Source organism: Pseudopipra pipra, chromosome W (assembly GCF_036250125.1).
Source record: "Pseudopipra pipra isolate bDixPip1 chromosome W, bDixPip1.hap1, whole genome shotgun sequence".
Lineage (NCBI taxonomy): Eukaryota > Metazoa > Chordata > Aves > Passeriformes > Pipridae > Pseudopipra > Pseudopipra pipra.
This window is the reverse complement of record NC_087580.1, coordinates 9908558-9922180: the sequence shown is the minus strand read 5'-3', so window position 1 is coordinate 9922180 and position 13623 is coordinate 9908558. Positions and strand designations below refer to the sequence as shown.

Below are 13623 nucleotides of genomic sequence, written 5' to 3'. Positions count from 1 at the left end.
CGCCCCCAAGGACCCCAAATTCCCCCCGGGACCCCCAAAATCCCTCCAGGGACCCCAAAATTCTCTCAATAACCCCCAAAATCCTCCCCAGGGACCCCAAAATTCCCCCAATAACCCCCAAACTTCTCCCCAGAAACCCCAAAATCCCCCCAAGGACCCCAATATTCCCCTCCAGGGACCCTCAAAATCCCCCTCCGGGACCCCAAAATCCCTCCAGGGACTCCAAAATTCCCTCAATAACCCCCAAAATCCCCCCAGGGACCCCAAAATCCCCCTTTTGAGACCCAAAAATCCCCCCAAGGACCCCAAAATTCCCCCCAAGGACCCCAAAATCCCCCCAAGGACCCCAAAATTCCCCCCCAGGGACCCCAAAATCCCCCAGGGACCCCAAAATTCCCCTCCAGGGACCCCAAAATTCCCTCAATAACCCCCAAAATCCCCCCGGGACCCCAATTTTTGGGGATCAAAGGAGCCAGCGGGTGTCAAATGCCCCCAGATCTCAAGGGCCAGGCTCGGGCTGAAGGGATGGAGAGCAGCCCTGCATCCAAGGCCATGGGGACAGTGGAGGATGAAAAGCAGGATGGGAGCCAGCAGTGGGAGCTCACAGCCCACAACCCCCCGTGTCCTGGGCTCATCCCACAGCGTGGGCAGCAGGGGAGGGGGGTTCTGCCCCTCTGCTCTGCTCAGCTGAGACCCCCCTGCAGTGCTGCCTCCAGCTCTGGGCTCCTCTGGCTGTCTGCAACGCACCCGCCCGCAATGGCAATGGCTTGGGGGGATTCCCCTGCCAGCCCTGGCATCTCCTGCAGCTCCATGGGCTCCTCAGCACAGCAAAGACACGGATCTCTTGGGGCACTTCCAGAGGAGGCCAGCAAGGGGATCCCAGGGCTGCAGCACCTCTCACATGGAGACAGGCTGAGAGAGTGGGGGCTCTTCAGCCTGCAGAAGAAAAGGCTGTGGGGAGACCTCCTTGAGGCCTTCCAGGACTTCAAGGCAGCTTCTAGAAACATGTGGGCAAAGGGTTCAGTAGGGCCTGTCACAATAGGACAGGGGGTGAGGAGGCTAAACTGGAAAAAAGCTTCTTTATCTCAGACCTGCCGTTTATACCCATGGCATTCAGCACTAAACCAAACCATCCCTGTTCTTTACTGTTAGTTCTTGATTTTTGCTAGGATTCTGTGATTCATGGCTTCTCTTGGTAGCTTAGGTGGTGCAGTCTTTCTTGGAATAAGCAAGAAGATCAGTGACAAAAGAGAATCTGTCTTTGGGAAAAGATTATTCGGTCCTTTTCCAGCAAATATCAGTTCACTGCTTGCCATCCGTAGCATAAAACCTGCTGTAGAATTTGAGGCCAGGTGTCCAAAGAGGCCTGTCCAAGGTGGTTTCAGAGCCAACAGGGGGACCACAGACATGGGGTTTGTTCTCAGACAACTGCAAGAGAAGTGCAGGGAACAGAACAAAGGTCTCTCTGGAACCTTTGTTGAGCTCACCAAGGCTTTCCATCCTGTGAGCAGGAAAGGTCTGTGGCAGATTTTGGAATGTTTAGGTTGTCCCCCCAAGTTCCTTAAAATGATCATCTCGCTCCATGAGGATCAGCACGGCCAAGTCAGATATGGCAATGCACTCTCTGAGCCCTTTCTAATATCCCATGGTGTGAAACAAGGCAGTGTTCTTGCACCAACCCTGTTCACAATCTTTTCTAGCAGGATGCTCCAAAGGGCCACGGCAGACCTTGATGAAGAAGGTGGGATCTACATCCCATATCGTACCCATGGAAGCCTTTTCAACCTAAGGCAACTGAAGGCCCACACCAAGACCTTAAACCATCTTGTCCGGGAGCTGCTTTACGCTGACAGCCGCCGCCCTCGTGGCTCACACAGTGGCAGCTCTGCAGCGTTTAACATCCTGCTGTGCTGAGGCTGCTGAGCTCTTTGGGCTGGGCATCAGCTTGAAGAAGACACAAGTTCTCTATCAACCTGCACCTCAGGAAGGCTTCCATCACCCCACATCACCATTGGCCAATCAGAGCTCAAATCAGTCCAGCAGTTTAATTACCTGGGGGGCCTCATCTCCTCGGACGGTGAGATTGACGGAGAGACAGACAACAGGTTAGCAAAGGCATCGAGAGCTTTTGGAAGGCTCCATCAAAGAGATTGGCGAAATAAACACCTGAAGAAAAGCACCAAGATCAGTGTTTACAGAGCCATAGTGCTGTCTACTCTCTTCTACGGATCTGAATCGTGGGTCATCCACCGCCACCACCTGCGGCTCCTCGAACGCTTCCATCAACGCTGTCTCTGCACAATCCTAAACATCCCTGGTCAGATGATGTGACCAATACGTCTGTTCTAGAACAGGCAGCAGGCACAAGCATTGAGGCCATGTTGCTGAGAACACAGCTGAGCTGGGCAGGGCACGTCTCCAGGATGAAGGACCAACCACCGCCTCCCGAAGGTCCTGCTTTATGGGGAACTTGCCCACCGGCTGCCGCAAGAGAGGAGCCCCGAAGAGGAGATACAAGGACTGCCTGAAACAACATCTCAGCCTTGGCCACATTGATCATCATAACTGGTCTGCTCTGGCCTCCAACCAGGAGGTCTGGAAACACCCCATCTATAACACTGCTGATGCCTTTGAGAGCACATGCAGCATCACCCCTGAGGAGAAAAGACAACGAAAGAATCGTGCCTTGCAGAATTTACCACCTAAGGAGTCTTTCTGGTGTGCCTTTTGCAACCGGACGTGTCTATCTCGCATTGGCCTCTTTAGCCACCAACGTGCCTGTAATAAATGTGGGTAGAGCCCTTCCCAAATCTTCGCTGGTGAAGCCCGGCCACGAATAAGAAAGGGTTGTTATTTCTTCTTTTCTTCCACACTTCCTCGATTAAAGCCCCCTTAAGTTTTGAATTTACAATTGCTGAGAGAGAGAGAGTTTGGTCCATCTCATAACTCATCCTCTTTAACAAACATTCCAGTTTCTTCAAACTGAGACAAATCCCTATAGCCTCGCTCTGGAACGTCACAGAACAAAGGGAGCTCCAAGGAAACGTCCCAAAAGGCGGGAATGGGACTCGGGGAATTGTTGCAGCTGCTTCTCGACGACTCCAGGAGCAGAGGGCCGCGAGCAGAGCTGGATCCTCCTGTGCTGGGCTGCAGAGAACTTCCCAGGAGAAGCTGTGTGGAGGAGGCACAGCCCAGAGCAGGAGAGCTGCAGGCACGGAGCATTCCTGGGATTTTGCTCTGTATTCCAAGGGTGGAGCAGGGATCACTGCAGGGAGCAATCCTGAGGCTCCTCCAAGGATGTCGCTGCTGACCTGCGAGGGACGTGAGGAGGGACAGCTGTGAGTTGTACCTGTGTTTGGATGATGGCAAACATTTCCAACTGGGGGGACATTGGGGACATTGGGGACATTGGGGACATTGGGGACATTGGGGGGACATTGGGGGGACATTGGGGGGACATTGGGGACATTGGGGACATTGGGGGGGGCATTGGGGGACATTGGGGACATTGGGGGGACATTGGGGGACACTGGGGGGACATTGGGGGAGATTGTGGGGACATTGGGGGACATTGGGGACATTGGGGGGACATTGTGGGGACATTGGGAGGACATTCGGGGGGTCGGGATCATTTTCGGGGGGTCAAAGGTCATCTGCTGGTAGGTGTTGGTGGCGATGATTGGCTGCAGGATGGGGGGTGGGGCCAGCAGGTCCCAGGGGGCAGGGCCTGGAGCCCCCAAAACCTCCAGCTCGAACCTGGGGGGGAGAGGCACCGGTGACACCCCCCCAGTGACACCAGTGACCCTCCCAGTGCTCCCAGTAACACCCCAGTGACCCCCCAGCACCCACCCAGTGCTCCCAGTAACACTCAGGGCCCTCCCAGTAACACTCCCCTCATCACACCCTTGGCCCTGCTGATATGGCCATGAGGAACCTAAGCCCCGCCCACCCCAACCTATTAGACCCCGCCCCTGTTGCCATAGGAACCCAAACTCCGCCCACTGCCCCAAGTCCCACCCACTATTGTCATTAACCTCCAAGCCCCGCCCACCACTGTAATTAACCTCTAAGCCCCACCCACAATCATTAACACCCCAAAGCCCCTCCCACCTCTAAGCCCCACCCACCAGAGCAATCCCACCTCAGTTGCCATGGCCACCCTCAGGCTCCACCCACCACCCCAAGCCCCTCCCCCGTTGTCATGGCCACCCTCAGGCTCCACCTACTACCTCAAAGCCCCTCCCCTGTTGCCATGACCACCCTCAGGCCTCCCCCCGCCCACCACCACCACCCACCCAAGCCCCGCCCCCCGTTCCCATGGCACTCCTCCCCTCCCCGCAGCCCTCCGGCCCCGCCCTCGTTGCCATGGCCACAAAGTACCGCCCCTTCCCCCCGCTCCTCACAGCGCCATCTCGGCCTCCATCTCCTTCAGCCGCTCCTCGCCGCTCTTTGCCGCCGCTCCGCCTCCCCCCGCGCCGGGAGCGGCTCCCGCCGCCCCCGCGGCACCGGCGCCGGTCCCCGCGGGCACGGCCGGGCCAGCCGAGGGCCCTGCGAGACCTCCCGGGCGGCGCCTCCCGGAGCGGCCGCGGGAGAAGCCACCCCCGCCGCCATCATGGCCGGGGAAGCGCTGGGGGAACTTCCGCCCGCCCCGCGCCCCCCGCTTTCGGCGCGCCGGGATGACGTCACCCGACAGCGCCTTTCCGCCAACGACTCGAACCCGGAAGTGGGAAAAAAAAGAAGAATTATATTTTTTGGGGGGCCAAATCGGAGCAAAACGGGCAAAAGGAGCGGTTTATTGGCGAAGTGGGCGGGGAGGGGGCGTGGCTCAGCGCTTGAGCTCGCTGTAAAGGTCCGCGCGAGCGCCCTGAAGCTCCTGGTAGGCGGAGTCCTGCTCAGGGGGGTGGGGCCTGGGCGGGGCTGAGGGAAGGGCGGGGGCGGGGTCAGAGCGGGACACGCCCGCCGCGAACCCCACCCGGGACACGCCCCCCCGGATAAAAGCCCCGCCCTATCCTTTCTCTGTTGGTCACGCCCCACTTTGCCGACGCCCTACCGGACCCCGCCCCTCGCGTGGGGACACGCCCATCGCGCCAGGACGTGCCCCTGCCACGCCCCCTAGGTTCTGCCCCACCCACTTCCTTGCTCTGCCTCTCCCCCACCCATACGGCCTCTCTCCCTCCGGTCTGCCCCTTCCCTGCCCAGAAAACCCCTCCCGTCGCCCCTCCCCCTTTACCCATAAAACCCTCCCCCTCACCTCTGCCCCTCCCCCACCAACTTTGGCCGCTACCCCATGAGGCCCCTCCCCCTCACCTCTGCCCCTCCCCCCGGCCCAGAAGGCGGCCCCGGCCAGCGCCAGGCTGAGGGCGACGTCGGTGAGGATGAGCGCGGCCACCGGCCCCGCCCCCCACCCCGAGCACTCTGGGGGGGGAGGGGAGGGGGGCACAGTCACTCCCGGCACCCCCATGACCCCCCAGCGACCCCTCGACATCTGGGATTCTCTATGACCCCCACAGTGACCCCCTGATCCCCATGACCCCACAGTGACCCCCAACCCCCGGGCCCCCCCCATGACCCTCCCAGTGAACCCCAACCCCCGGGACCCTCCATGACCCTCCCAGTGACCCCCCAACCCGTGAGACCCCCCTTGGACACCCCAGGGCCCCCCCAAATGACCCCCTGACCCCAAATGACCCCTGGTGACCCTCCAGCCCCCCTGACCCCTCATGACCCCTGTGACCCCTCATGAGCTCCCAGGGACCCCCTAAGCCCCCTGACTCCAAATGACCCTCAATGATCCCAAATGACTCCCCAGACCCCCCCAACCCCCCTGACCCCCCTGACCCCCAATGATCCTCCCTGACCCCCCGACCCCAAATGACCATCAATGACCCCAAATGTCCCCCCAGATGCCGCCAACCCCCCTGACCCCAAATGACCCCCAGTTATTCCCTGTGACCCCCCATGATCCCCCAGGAAACGCCCAGACTCCCCCCAGCCCCCCTGACCCCAAATGACCCCCAACTGACCCCCATGACCCCTGGGACGCCCCAAACAACCCCCCGGATCCCCCTGACCCCAAATGATACCCAGTTGACCTCCATGACCCCTGGGCCCCCCCAAATGACCCCCCTGACCCCAAATGTCCCCCAGTTGACCCTCATGACCCCTGGGACCCCCCCAAATGACCCTCATGACCCCCCAAATGACCTCCAATGACCCCCCCAGGCCCCTCCCTCCCGGTGCCCCCGGGTGGGGGAGGGGCCCCTCCACCTTTCTCGGCCATCGCTGCCCCTGCAGGGGGAAAAGGGGGGGAGGGGGAGGGACCCAAATGAGCCCCTCCCCCACCCCACAAGAGGGAGGGGGAGGGGCTGGGTGGCATCCCTTGGGGTGGGAGAGGGGCTAGCGAGGGTCACCAAGGGTGGGGAAGGGGCAGGATGGGTCTCCCTTGGGGTGGGGGAGGGGCTGGGGAGGGCACCAAGGGTGGGGGAGGGACTGGGTGGCATCCCTTAGGGTGGGGGAGGGGCTGGGGAGGGTCACCAAGGGTGGGGGAGGGACTGGGTGGCTTCCCTTAGGGTGGGGGAGGGGCTGGGGAGGGTCACCAAGGGTGGGGGAGGGGCGGGATGGGTCTTCCTTGGGGTGGGGAAGGGTCAGAAGCAGTGGGGGAGAGGCCGGGAGAGCCCATGGAGTTGGGGGAGGGGCAGGAATGGGGGAGGGGAGGGGCAGAGGAGGGTGGGGGAGGGGCTGGATGGGTCTCCTTTGGGATGGGGGAGAGGCTGGGGAGGGACATCGCAGGGGTGGGGGAGGGTCAGGGGCCCCCTAAAAGCTGGGGAGGGTCCCCTCGGGGTTGGGGAGGGGCCTCAAGGGTGTCCCCTGGGATTGGGGGAGGGTTGGACCCTCTCACCCCTCCCCCATTCCCCTCCCCCACCCCCCTGTCCTTCCACTTCCCCTTTTGGGCCGCGGGGTGGGGGAGGGGCAGGGGGGGTTCTCGCGGGGTTGTGGAGGGGCAGAGGGGGTCCAGAGGGGTGGGGGAGGGGCGGGGGGGTCCCCCCGGGGTGGAGAAGGGGCCTCACCGAGCAGGAGGAGGACGAGGCTGAGGGTCCTGGGGGGGCCCATGGCGGCGACTGGAGACGGGGGAGGGGCGTCAGAGGGAGGAGTCTGAGGGGGACACACCCACCGCGGGCTTGGCAGCTGATTGGGCGGCCCTTTGACCCCCCCCAACCCTCCCTGGAGCCTCGTGACACCCCAAAAAACACCCTGTTTTGGGTAGGTCCTGCTTAAAGACATGCCCTTTTCCACCAAACCACGCCCCTTTCCACCAAACCACGCTCCTTTCCGTCAAACCGCGCCTTTTTCCGTCAAGGCCCGCCCTTCCACAAGCTCCGCCTCCCGTTTAAGCCCCGCCCCGAATTCGGGGCTGCAGTCCCTTTAAATTTCCGCCGTGGGCGGGACCTTAACGACCCTCGGGTCACGCCCCTTTTCGCTCTGATTGGACACGCTGACCCGGAAGTGGGTCGCGGCGTGGTTACACCCGGAAGTCGCGCGTGGATTGGTCGATACGGGGCGGGGCGGGGTTAAGACTGGGAGAGAAGGCGCCGATTGGTCGTTTGCGTGGGCGGTGGGCGTGGCCTGAGCGCGCGCGGGGTACGGCGGGAAAAGGGCGAGGAGGCCACGGACGGGCCGAACCAACGGAAGGTGACGGGGGGGGGAGGGGAGGGGGGGAACGGGGGGTCTTGGGGGGTGCCGGGGGGGTTTGGGGGGTCTGGGAGGAACCATTTGTGTCTCGGAGGGGGGGGGCTGGGGGGTTCGAGGGGGATTTGGGTGGTCCAAGGGGAGTTTTGGGGGGATCTTGATGAGTTTTGGGGGCTCTGAGGGGGATTTGGGGAGTCTGGGAGGGGCCATTTCTGTTTCGGGGGGGTGTGTTGGGGGGTCCAGGGGGTGGATTTGTGGGCTCTGAGGGTGATTTGGGGGGTCTGGGAGGGACCAATCAGGGTTTTGGTGGGGGGGATTTGGGTGGTCCAGGGAGGGATTTGGGGGCTCTGGGGGGGGGTTGTGGGGTCCAGGAAGGGACTATTTCTGTCCCATGGGGGGGATTTGGGGGTCCCGGGGGGATTTGGGGGGTCTAGGAGGAACCATTTGTGTCTCGGGAGGGGGGATTTGGGGGGTCCCCGGGGGGATTTGGGGGCCCTGAGGGGGATTTGGGGGGTCTGGGAGGGACCATTTCTGTCCCAAAGGGGGGATTTGGGGGGTTCGAGGGGGATTTGGGGGGCCCAAGAGGAGTTTTGGGGGGTCTTGAAGAGTTTGGGGGGCTCTGAGGGGGATTTGGGGGGTCTGGGAGGGACCATTTGTGTCTCGGGGGGGGATTTGGGGGGTCCGAGGGGGATTTGGGGGGTCCAAGGGGACTCTTGGGGGAGTTCTGAAGAGTTTTGGGGGCTCTGAGGGGGATTTTAGGTTCAAAATTCTCTCATTTTACTTCCAAAAATCCCCATTTTGGGACCAAAAATTCTCATTTTTCGGCCAAAAATACCAACTTCGGGTCTAAAAATGTCCGTTTTAGGCCCAAAAATACACATTTTGGGGCTAAAAAAATCCCATTTTTTGACCCAAAATACCCCGTTGAGGTCCAAAACTACCCATTTTAGGTTCAAAAATACCTGTTTTTGAGACTATAAATACTCATTTTTTGACCAAAATTACCGATTTGGGGCAGAAAATTCCCATGTGTTGACCCAAAGTATTGATTTTGTGTCTAAAAGTGTCCGTTTTGGGGCTAAAAACATCCATCTTGGGCCAAAAATACCCATTTTTGGTTCAAAACTACCGATTTAGGGCTGAAAATTCACATTTTGGGGCCAAAAAGTCTCGTTTCTGGCTAAAGAAGAACATTTTAGTTCTCAAAAATAACCAGTTTGGGTGTAAAAATGACCATTTGGGGGGCTAAAAATTCCTATTTTTTTTTTAACCAAATTTGCGCGTTTTTGAAAATTCCCGTTTTTGGACCTGAAAATACCCATTTGGGCCCAAAAATTCCCATTTTTGACCAACCCCCCCTGCAATTTTAGGACCAAAAATACACATTTTTTAACCAAAACTATCCGTTTTAGGACCAAAACCACTCCCCATTTTAGAACCAAAAATACCCATTTTTTTTGATTAAAAATGTCCATTTTAGGACCGAAACCACCCTTTTTAGGCCCAAAAATCCCCATTTGTGGGGAATTCCCATTTTTTGAACACCCCTCCTCCTAATTTTAGGACCAAAAATACCCATTTTTTTGACCAAAACTGTCCATTTTAGGACTGAAACCACCCCCCATTTTAGGCCCAAAACTACCCATTTTTTTAATCAAAAGTGACTGTTTTAGGACCAAAACCACCCCCCATTTTAGAACCAAAAATACCTGTTTTTTTGACCAAAAGTGTCCATTTTAGGATCGAAACCACCCATTTTAGGTCCAAAAATCCCCATTTGTGGGGAATTCCCATTTTTTGACCAACCCTCCCCTCAGTTTTAGAACCAAAAATACCCTTTTTTTTATCAAAACTATCCATTTTAGGACCAACCCCACCCATTTTCGGACCAAAAACACCCCTCATTTTAGGACCGAAAATACCCATTTTTTTGACCAAAAGTGTCCATTTTAGGACCAAACCTACCCCTCATTTTAGGGCTAAAAATACCCATTTTTTGGTCCATTTTAGGACCAAAACCACCTGTTTTAGGCCCAAAACCCCCCATTTATGGGGAATCTCCATTTTTTTGTTGGAATTCCCGCCTCCCTCTGACTGTTTTTCCCTCTTTTTCCCCCCTTTTTCCCCCCTGCAGGCCCAGCCATGCCCCCCCCCTCGCTGCTCCCGCTGCCCCAACCCCTCGTCCCTGCTGCGCTCCCGCTCCCTCCTCCCCTTCTGCCGCCGCTGCTTCGTCGCCGCCTTCGAGGCCGAGACCCTCCGTGCCCTGCTCGGGGACCCCTCGGGAACCCCCAAACCGGGGCAGGGGGTGGCCGTGGCGGCCTCGGGGGGCAAAGATTCCACCGTGCTGGCCCACGTTCTGTCCCGGTTGGATCGGTGCCACAATTTGGGGCTGAGGTTGGCGCTGCTGGCCGTGGACGAGGGCATCGCCGGCTACCGAGAGCCCTCCCTGGTGGCCCTCAGGGAGGTGGCCCTGGCCCTGCCCCTGCCCCTGCTCGTGGTGGAGCACTGGGAGCTCTTCGGGCTCACCGTGGACCAGGCGGGGCCGGCGCTGGGCGGGAGGAGCCGCTGCACCCTCTGCGGGGTCCTCAGGAGGAGGGCAATGGAGAGGGGGGCCGGGGAGATGGGGGCTGACTGGATAGTGACTGGTGAGCGATGGGGGGACTGGGAGGGACTGGGAGGGGATTGGGGGGGACTGGGAGGGGAGTGGGAGGGGGGCCATGGAGATGGGGGCAGAGTGGGTAGTGACTGGTGAGCACTGGGGGGGACTGGGAGGGGGTTAGAGAGCAGTGGGAGGGACTGGAAGAGGAATGGAGGGAACTGGGAGGAATTGAGAGGGAGTGGGGGGGGGCTGGGAGGGGATTGGGAGGGACTGGGTGGGGATTGGGGGGGACTGGGAGGCAACTGGGAGGCACTGGAGAGGGGGGCCAGGGAGATGGGGGCCGACTGGATAGCAACTGGTGAGTACTGGGGGGAACTGGGAGGGACTGGGAGGGGATTTGGGAGCACTGGGAGGGGACTGGGGTGAACTGGGAGGGGAGCGGGAGGGACTGGGAGGGGATTCAGGGGGACTGGGAGGGGGTAGAAGGGACTGGGGGGGGCTTGGGGGAAACTGAGATGGGATTGGGGTGAGTGTGAGGTCACTGGGTGTCACTGGGAGGTCACTGGGTGTCACTGGGAGGTCACTGGGTGTTACTGGGAGGTCACTGGTGCTCACTGAGAGGTCACTGGTGGTCACTGGGAGGTCACTGGTGGTCACTGGGTGTTACTGGGAGGTCACTGCTGGTCACTGGAAGGTCACTGGTGGTCACTGGGAGGTCACTGGTGATCACTGGGCCCCCCCAGGTCACAATGCTGACGACGTGGCCGAGACGGTTCTGATGAACTTCCTGCGCGGGGACGTGGCCCGGCTGCGGCGTGCAGCCAACGAGGCCACCGGGGCCACCAACGAGACCACCGTGGCCACCAGTGAGTTCTCCAGGGCCACCAACGAGGCCACTGGGGCCAACAAAGCCACTAGGGCCACCAACGAGGCCACTGGGGCCAATGAGGCCACCACGGCCACCAGCGAGGCCACTGGTGCCACCAACAAGGCCACTGAGGCCAATGAGGCCACTGGGACCACCAAGAAGGAACCCAACAGAAACCTAACGAAAACCAATGACAACTCATCGGAACCCAACGGAAACCCAATGGAACCCAACGGCAACTCACCAGAACCCAATGACAAGTCATCAGAACCCAACAGAAACCCCACAAAATTCGACAGAAACTCAATGCAACCCAAGGACAATTCATCAGAACTCAAGGGAAACCTAAGAAACAGCAATGGAAACCCAACGAAATTCAACAGGAACCCAAGGAAACGCATTCAGACCCCCCCCCGACCCAATGCCGCCCCCCCGGTGGTGCCACGGCTGAAGCCGCTGCGTCATGCAGCGCAGAGGGAGATCGTGCTCTACGCCCACTTCCTGGGGCTCTCCTACGCCAGCTCCGAGTGCCACCATGCGCCCTTGGCCTTCCGGGGACACCCCCGCGCCCTCCTCAAGGACCTGGAGGCCACCCGGCCGGCGACTGTGGCCGCGTTGGCCCACTCAGGGCGTCGGCTGGCCCTGGGGGCGGCGCCAGGCACGGGGGAGCCACCAGGGGCTTGCGGGCGCTGCGGGTCAGTGGCCAGCGGTGACCTATGCATGGCCTGCGCCCTCCTGGCCGCCCTGGACAAAGGGAGGCCGCAGTTGGCGTTGGGCAAGCGCGGGGTCAGGGTGGCTACCGGGGCGGACGGGCAATGGGAGGGTGAGGGGGGAGAGCGGGGTGGCCACTGGGATGGGCCCTGTGGTGGCCACGGGGTTGGGGGACCTGAAGATGGGAGTGGTGGCCACTGGGATGGGCCTCGTGGTGGCCACAGGGTTGGGGGGCCCGGAGATGGGAGTGCTGGCCATCGAGAGGGGGGTGATGGCCACTGGGATGAGAGCGGTGGCCACAGGGTTGAGGGCGCTAGAAATGGTGTTGGTGGCCACCAGGAGGGGGGTGGTGGCCACCAGGAGGGGGGTCGTGGCCAGGGGGCTACTGGCTGTGAGGGTGGTGGCTGCGGGGGCAGTTCTGGTGTCCACGGGGGCTGTGGCTGCAGGGCTGATGGCCCCAGGGCTGGTAGTCAAGCTGGTGGCCACGGGGGCAATTCTGGTGGTCATGGGGACAGTTTTGGTTGCCACGGGGGCTGTGGCCACGGGACCGCTTTTGGTGGCCACGGGGCTGGTTCTGGTGGCCCCCTGGGCCGGGAAGTACAGGTCGAGGTGGTTTCGCGGGGAGGTCACTCTGAGCGGCGCTACCTGAGAGGCTTCGGGCACGTCCGGGGGGGCCTTGACATCTGGGACTTCTGAGGGGGGTCATGGGGGCAGTTTGGGGGTCCCTGGGGCAGTTTTAGGGGTCCCAGGGGCAGTTTAGGGGTCCCTGGGGGGCAGTTTAGGGGTCCCTCAGTGCGTATTTTGGGTCCCTGGCATCAGTTTGGGGGTCCGTGGGTTAGTTTTTGGGGTCCCTGGGGCAGTTTTGGAGGTCCCAGGGTCAGTCTGGGGGACTGTGGGGGCAGTTTGGAGGTCCCTGGGGTAGTTTGGGGGTCCGTGGGTTAGTTTTGGGGGTCCCGGGGGCAGTTTTGGAGGTCCCAGGGGCAGTCAGAGGGTCCCTTGGGCAGTTTTGGGGGTCCTGGAGTCACTTTGGGGGACTCTGGGGGGCAATTTTGGGTCCCCAGGGTCAGTTGGGGGGGGCCTGGATCTCTTTTTGGGGGTGTGTCCATGCAAATGAGGATCTGCTTTTGGGACATGTCCATGCAAAGGAGGGGTCGCTTTTGGGGGCGTGTTCATGCAAATGATGCCCAACGATCACAAAACAAATTATGCAAATGAGGCTTGTTTGTGGGCAGTCCTTGTTATGCAAACGATGGGGGCGTGGCAACACAGTTGGGGAGGGTGAGTGACCTGGGCTGGTATGCAAATGAGAGTGAACTGGTGGGTGGGGCCATGCAAATGAAGGCAGGACAGGGAGAGTGGTGTGGGTATGCAAATGAGGGTATGTCAGGGGTGAGGTTTTGCAAATAAGGACGAGGTGAAGGAGGTGGGGAGTGGTGTGAATATGCAAATGAGATGTCGCCCTGGGGGCGGAGTTATGCAAATGAACCAGGGCAAGGAAATGGGGAGTGGTGTTGATATGCAAATAAGGGAGTGTGGGAGGCGTGACTGTGCAAATGAAGGCAACTCAGAAGGATGCAGACCTGTGGGCATAGACATGCAAATTACGGTGCTCTCTGAGGGGCGGGGTTATGCAAATGAGACAAGCGGAGGACGCCTAAAGGGGGCAGTGGGAGGGAACTGGTTTGAACTGGGGGGGCGTGTCCCTCTTGTCGATTGGCAGAAGTGACATCACGTGATCCCAGCAAAGCACCGCCCCCTC

The 13623-nt window shown here is 60.0% G+C and overlaps 4 protein-coding genes across 10 annotated transcripts in view; 3 read left to right on the top strand and 1 right to left on the bottom strand.

Moving 5' to 3' along the window:
* Positions 1–7519, bottom strand: part of LOC135406053 (TYRO protein tyrosine kinase-binding protein-like) — a 47324-nt gene extending 39805 nt beyond the window's left edge. The window contains exons 1-4 of one of the 7 annotated variants that reach the window (XM_064640602.1): positions 7068–7519; positions 6205–6288; positions 5308–5415; positions 4404–4917 (exon numbers count right to left, since the gene is read on the bottom strand). In XM_064640602.1, the coding sequence (XP_064496672.1) occupies positions 4826–4917; positions 5308–5415; positions 6205–6288; positions 7068–7281 (498 nt within the window). In that variant the 5' untranslated portion in view covers positions 7282–7519 and the 3' untranslated portion in view covers positions 4404–4825. Of the gene's footprint in view, positions 1–961; positions 3757–4403; positions 4918–5251; positions 5267–5307; positions 5416–6204; positions 6289–7067 lie in introns of those variants that run through there. The other 6 variants (XM_064640605.1, XM_064640599.1, XM_064640606.1 and 3 more) reach the window with 6 other exon arrangements.
* The window catches only part of LOC135406023 (neurofilament medium polypeptide-like), a 187087-nt gene that overhangs the window by 70539 nt on the left and 102925 nt on the right, over positions 1–13623 (top strand). The window lies entirely within an intron of this gene.
* Positions 1–13623, top strand: part of LOC135406006 (HAUS augmin-like complex subunit 5) — a 35907-nt gene that overhangs the window by 12845 nt on the left and 9439 nt on the right. The window lies entirely within an intron of this gene.
* CTU1 (cytosolic thiouridylase subunit 1) lies at positions 9494–13080 on the top strand (the record flags this gene model as incomplete). Its single annotated transcript, XM_064640701.1, has 2 exons — positions 9494–10331; positions 11029–13080. Coding segments are annotated over 2 exons (2370 nt in total), but the record flags the coding sequence as incomplete, so codon positions are not given.